Below are 6,592 nucleotides of genomic sequence, written 5' to 3'. Positions count from 1 at the left end.
AGCATTCCTTCCGTTTCCTTTTTTTCGCATCTTTAATGTTCAAGAGGCCTGTTCAAACAATTTCGCCTTTAAAAAAGAAAGATTAATCCTCCACCTCCACAAGTTTCCTAGTTGTTCACATAAATATCGTCTTTCGTTTGTTTTTGATCAAAATGAGATGCATCGTGGGACACCCCCAGTCCAGTTGTATCAAAATATTTGGACAAAAAATTTGATCAAAATATTTTGACGCAAATTTGACCGTGGGACATCGGCTTAAGACACAATTTTCGATTCGAGAAATTGAATTTCGCTGTTGCAATTTTTGTTCGAGCTATTGCAGAGGTGAGTGATCGATATATATGATTGATTCGATAACATTCGATTTAATATATCTCGATACCATCGATACTGTAAACGCCATAAACTGAAGGTGCGTCGGGTGCGTCATAAACAACAACAGCAGAAACAAATTCGTACAGAAGCCAGCACATTATTTGACATTGAGTAGTCATGGAGTATGACACCGTTATTAAAGGACCCTTGAAGTTGAAGGGGGATTCTGGGGTGAAAAAGTTAGTATTTCAGCTTCTAAAGTTTGTTGTTTGTATATTTATGTAGCCGTAGGGACAGATATTGCACGACCTTCATGTTGTTGTTACTTATTACTTTGCCATTTATAATGCCTTTAACTTTGAGATACGTTAGGTTATTTTTTATTCAATTGATTTTGATGAGGAAATTTTCAGATCTGCGTGTTTTGGCATCTCGAACATATTTTGGTGTAATAAGTTTGGATGAACATGGTTTGCATCAAGTCTTCTCCCTTCATGAGCATTTTTACTTAGTATTTTCAATGCTCCACCAGTTGTTTTTTCAGTTTTAATGGTGAAAACTTGCAGGGTAATGCTGTGATTTGCAATTTTATTATGAAATTGACTCGAAGTCCATCGATTTACACAATTTGTTGCATATGCAGCTTTGATTTTACTCTTGTAATCTTCCCTTATTTTATTGAAGGAGGTTTTATTTGTCGTTCAATATAAATGAAAACAATTATAACAAATTCTGCTTTTTCTAATAGTGCAGTTACTCTCTGTTGTACAGTACATCTTTAGAGACAATGGAAATACTTAATGGATAAAGAATTCCTTCAGTCATTTACTTCATCTTTCCTACAGTGTTTCAATTTTCCCTTATTTCCAGCTACCGGTAGTGTTTTTACCCACTTTTTTCGTAGTTTTTGGGAAAGAGAATTCAAAGTGAAAAATAATTTGTGTTACCTTGGCCCAAACTTTTTCCAACCCAAGGCATGCCTACCCGCCGCCGATGGCGCTGTGATTCGACGAAATGTACGCGTTCATGGAAATTAGCATAACTCGGTCATTACTCCATTATATGAAGAAGTTTTCAACAGTATTTCCAGAAGTTTTGCAGCAGTCGATACGTAGAATATTGGAAGCAGGCTCAAAAATACCTCGTCAACAGTTACCTAGAGGTTTTCTCTGTATGTCTTCAATAGTTAGCATTACAATGGGGTTGTAAAATGTTGTCTCGGCACCTTCATTGAATAAATGCTGGGATTTCGACGAGAAATTCTGTGCCTAAATTAGTTTCTTGATGGGATGGTAATATGTAAATGAAAGTAGGTTCTCATCAATAATTCAATTAGTAAAGATTTTTCCTATCCCTCCATCATTTGTTTGAATCTATACAAGTTAAGTTGCAGGCATGTTTTTAAATGACTTATTGTATTAGTTCAAATTGTTCATGCTCACTATGTCTATGATACTACCACAACTGTAATACTCTACGAGGTGCAAAAACTTATGTCTGCAGATGACTTCCCTTCTATTAACATAATGGCCAAACTATAAGTTATTCCTCCTGACAATTCCTCTTCTGGAATGCAATTTGCAATCAAATGGATGTGTTACTAAATCATTTCATCTGATCATTATTATTGTTACTGGTAACACTTTAATGAAGTTAGGTTTATGTGAAATTAATTACTATAATGCAGCCATCCCCATTACCACAATTTCTGTCTTCATATGAGGTATGCTCAGAAAGTATTTTCCGTAAGTTGAAATAAAAATAAAACAAGTACAAATACTTCAAAGAAATTTATTGCACAAAACTCTACCATTCTTACGCGATTTTTCAACGTGTATCCCGCAATTTTCCAGGTATTTTTCATAGCGTGGAACAAGGTTTGTCTAACCCGTTCGTAGACTGTTGCCGCCAGTGTAGTCTTCCATGAGGTTACATGTTCTTTCAGTTCTTGCTGTACCGCTAACCGCCAAGAAAAGACTTCAGATGCAGAAACAAGTGAAAATCGCTTGGAGCAAGGTTGGGGCTGTATGGAGGATGGTCAAAAACATTCCAATCAAAGGCCCTGTTGGAGTCCTTTTGTTGCATTCGCAGGGTGTGGTCAGGCATTGTCGTGAAAGAAAACCATGCCTTTCGTGAGCATTCCGCGGCGGTGGTCCTGTATCGCACGGCGCATTTTCTTAATTGTCTCGCAATAAACATTTTCATTGATTGGTTCACTTAGCGCCAAAAAGTCTATCAGTAAAAGTCAGCGGTACAACAGTGACAAAGAGCTGAAAGAACATGTTACCTCATGGAAGACTACAATGGTGGCAAAAGTCTACGAAGGGGGTCTACAAAAACCTGTGGCACGCTATGACAAATACCTGGAAAATCACGGGATCTACGTCAAAAAATCATGTAAGAGTGGTAGAGTTTTTTGCAATAAATTTCTTTTAAGTATCTGTACTTGTTCTTTTTTATTTCAACGTACGGAACTTACTTTCTGAGCATACCTCGTGGTTAGGCACAAGCCATACTGCTCTTCATTCTGCCTGTTAAACATAACCCATTCTTATCCCTGTCCTGCCTCCTAGCATCATGGTTTCCCACCCACATCCCCTTCCCATTGTGCACTCAGTCCAACCAAATCCTTCTCTTCACTTCAACTCCTCGGATCAGTTTTCTCTCCTACCCAATCCAGTTGAGCACGTCTTTGTATATTTTCCTCTCCATCCTTCTCACCTTTTTCTTATTCCTCCATCTCAATCCCATTCACTCCATGCAGCCAATGTTTCCTTAAATCTATGCCCAATGCGCCCCTCCACCTTTGTTATCCTAATATGCATGTGCTGGCCATTTACAGGCAGGGTTTTCACTGAACAAACCCATAGGACCTTGAAGGAAAGGTGAATTATTTTTTCTCTGTGGAATTTTCTGCCTTCAAATGCTTGGTATTACTTCACCACTGGCTGGCTGGTTCACACTTCTTTCCTAAAAGTAAAGATCCTGCCTGGCATTGCAAGTACTTTCAAAAATGAATGTAATCATCTTTTATGAAGTGAAGCCATTAGATGAATGGAAATTAATCTTTAAAATCCTATTTGACTTCTAATTTTAATCATTACTTTTTAAAAGTGGTATAATTTTTAATCGTTATTATCTGTTATTAATTTCAGCTAGATTAAGTAGTTTATTTTTGGCAAAATTTGACCTAGAGGCTGAGAGACTAAGAGGAAATTACAGCCCTCCATTTATTATCCCACTGTACACTTTACTTACATTGATGCCCTTAAAATATGCTTCCATAAGTGAACAATGATGATGATCATACTGGGAAAGTAACTTTCAACTCATAAGTTACTATTTTAGTCTTGTATGATATGCGGCACAGTCTGCTATCAGTTCTTAATATTAGTTGAATATTACTATCTCATTTGGCTTATATTTCTCTTTGAGTGTTAACCAGGTACATTTTCTCAAAAGTAATTGTTAACTTTTTTCATAGAGAAACGTTAATCAGTTCATTTTTTGGTAACTTTCTTAAATGTAGGTCACTATAATTTTTTTGACAAATATGTATTCTCAGTGAATCATTTTGCTTACAAATTTATATACTTAACCATAGGTTTTTCTATGGCTTAAATTTGGTACAGTATGTGGAAGTATTTTCATATGACTTGATTATTTATTATTCATGTTTGTAACTATGTTTTTAGTAACGTCTCAGATTTTCAGAAAAATGTAATTCATTCTATTTTTTCACAGAAAGAAAAAGAAAGATAAGAAGCAAATAGCTGAAAGGATCCCTAAGGTCAATGAAGTGGAGCAGAATGAAATGCCAAAAAAAGAGATTAAACGTACCCCAGCCGAAGAAGCATTTTTAAAGATGCAGGAAAAAATGGTAATAGATCTGATAATTCATATTTTATGGTACACTTGGATAGTCGCACTTAGATTATTCATAATACATAATTGAGGGAAGAGCTCAAACAGAAAATCAAAGCAGACATAATGCATAAATTATGAGCATTTTTTGCTTTGGCGTCAGTATCATGTGCTCTGTGAATGGGTTATACCCATTCCATTGAGTAACTATCTTTTTCAAAGAGGGTTATAAAAGGAGAGTACGGAAGTGTTACAATGGACTGACATAGAAAGGTATTTTTATAATCATGGCTCTACTGTTGCCACCAGATTCAAATATGTTTTACTGTTTAATCAAAGTTCTAGTTAGTAAAAGATGTACATAGTTTTTATTTTTATTCCCTTGCCCATTGGACAAACATTTTTCGTGTGAAAATTGAATCAAAATTCAGGTGGTTCAATGGGCCAATTTTATTTTTTCTGCAGTGAGGGATAGCCTTAGATTAACGGTCTTAAATGAAAAGCCACTTTAACTAAAATCCTTCATAATGTGACAGAAACGTTGTCAAAATTAGACCAATCAGAGCCATATGTCCTTTTTCATTTCTCAAATCATTTGTTATTGAACTTTAGTGAGTACAAAAGTTCTTTATCAAGTTTTAACATCCAAATTGGGTGGCTTTTCTTCTTTCTTGGATACTGCTGATTAATACTTGCATGGTGCCTACATCATGGAGACCTAGCCATCCTTGTTGCCTTGAAAAACACCTACCCGCAAGGGCCTGGTCCCATTGGATGAGTTTTTTAGGCTCAAAGATCCATTTTTTCAGGGAAGAGGCACTTGGTAGGGTATCCACATCCATTGCGACCATGTTTTTATGAGACTCCATCATTTGGATTGTCTTTTTTTTGACTCCTACCCCTTGACCTATCTGCCATAGTTGGGATGCCCTATCAGGAATTGTTGCCAAAAGTGCAGGTCATCACTACACTCAAGCCTTACACCCATGATAAGCTTGTTTAACCCCAAATAAGGGGTTAATAGAACAGAATAATCTCTTAACAACACACCTCTGAGCAGCAAAAAAATATATGGCCCTAATTTTTCTCCAATTAACTGTGTGCATTTTCACTTTCCATAAAGCAAACGTATTACGTCTTTACTACAAAATACATTTTTGGCACATGATAGATTTTTCACCTCTTTTTGGAGACCGTAAAAAATGTAAATTTACGAAGACGTTAGAATTTGTACAGTTTTTATAAGGGGAATGTGACAGAAAAGGCTAGTCATTATTGCTGGCTGTTATGGTGTCAGTTAATTCATTGCTCTAGCAATATCTGGCATGGACAAATCAGGTTCCATAGTGGAAGCACATGACGTGATATCAAAAGCAAAGAGGGCTCGGCTGATGTCAAGTTGAAATTCAAGAATTGTTGGAAGAAATTAAGGCTTATCTTCTAAATTTAAGTAACTGCATCTGATGAGTGAATTGCTAAATATCATATCATTCATCCAATCCAGTTTTCCATTGCATTAGAACATGTCACCTCTCAAAATCAATTGTAAATTGGTGCTCTCTTGCAGCAAAGGGAGAGAATTAAGCAGAAAGCTTCAATGACCCATAAACAGCGAGTCGAAGAATTCAACAGGTATCTGGATACACTCACCGAGCATTTTGATATTCCTAAAGTGAGCTGGACAAAGTGAAAACTCTTGTGTTTCTTGTTCACATTTGTTTATTGTAACTTTATTTGAAATATTCTCAGTGTATTGTACAAACAATAAAAATTATGTTTAAGATATTACTAGTACAAAAGTTATTGTAATAATTGTACTCCTTGGAGATAGAGGAAAAATTTCAATACATCAGTAATCTGATTTTCAAATACTGATATCTATATAAAAATCACTATAAAAATAATTTCATAAATACAATTCCATCAGTATCAAAAGTTTTTTAAATGGACGGATGTTTCATGCACAAAGTTTTAAAGAAATCAACACCACACCAGTGAGTGGATCAACTGCATTCAACTATTCACTCTATTTAGTCAATCATTAACATGCTCTTATAGGAAAGAATAGTTTGGAACAGAAAAAAATATGCACATAGTTAAGGTAACAGAAGGAAAAAGTATCCAATATTAACCAGGAGATATTTGAAATGTTGATATTTATAATACAAAATGCAATAATTATTAAGAGCAGCCATCTCTCCATCTGCATTGTTGGCAATGAATATATCCAAAACAAGTTTTGTGAAATATTCTTCCATACTTTGCTACACTCACAACTGGTAAATTTTACCACATGGTTCACCAACAAGAAAATACATTTCTTCAGAACAATCTCATTGGGAAAACTAAGTCCAGAATGGCACAGATCAGCTCTAGTGATGGGAGGGGCTGGGCCAGTGGAAGTTGAAATGGA

The 6,592-nt window shown here is 35.6% G+C and overlaps 1 protein-coding gene across 1 annotated transcript; it reads left to right on the top strand.

Moving 5' to 3' along the window:
• Positions 1-371: 371 nt before the first annotated feature.
• LOC124154981 (protein FAM32A) lies at positions 372-5,964 on the top strand. Its single transcript, XM_046528735.1, has 3 exons — positions 372-554; positions 4,060-4,195; positions 5,747-5,964. Exons 1-3 carry the CDS (start codon positions 493-495, stop codon positions 5,867-5,869), a joined length of 321 nt encoding a protein of 106 aa, XP_046384691.1. The 5' UTR covers positions 372-492; the 3' UTR covers positions 5,870-5,964.
• The last annotated feature ends 628 nt before the right edge of the window (positions 5,965-6,592 follow it).

This window comes from Ischnura elegans, chromosome 1 (genome assembly GCF_921293095.1).
Source record: "Ischnura elegans chromosome 1, ioIscEleg1.1, whole genome shotgun sequence".
Classification (NCBI taxonomy): domain Eukaryota; kingdom Metazoa; phylum Arthropoda; class Insecta; order Odonata; family Coenagrionidae; genus Ischnura; species Ischnura elegans.
The sequence above is the reverse complement of the archived record's forward strand: the minus strand, read 5'-3'. Positions and strand labels throughout refer to the sequence as shown.

Bases quoted from the DNA above. Each gene is read 5' to 3' on its own strand.
- LOC124154981 (XM_046528735.1), top strand. From the start codon at position 493: ATGGAGTATGACACCGTTATTAAAGGACCCTTGAAGTTGAAGGGGGAT. The intron at 555-4,059 runs GTTAGTATTTCA...ATTTTTTCACAG, and splicing joins GGGGATTCTGGGGTGAAAAA to AAAGAAAAAGAAAGATAAGA. The intron at 4,196-5,746 runs GTAATAGATCTG...GCTCTCTTGCAG, and splicing joins TAAAGATGCAGGAAAAAATG to CAAAGGGAGAGAATTAAGCA.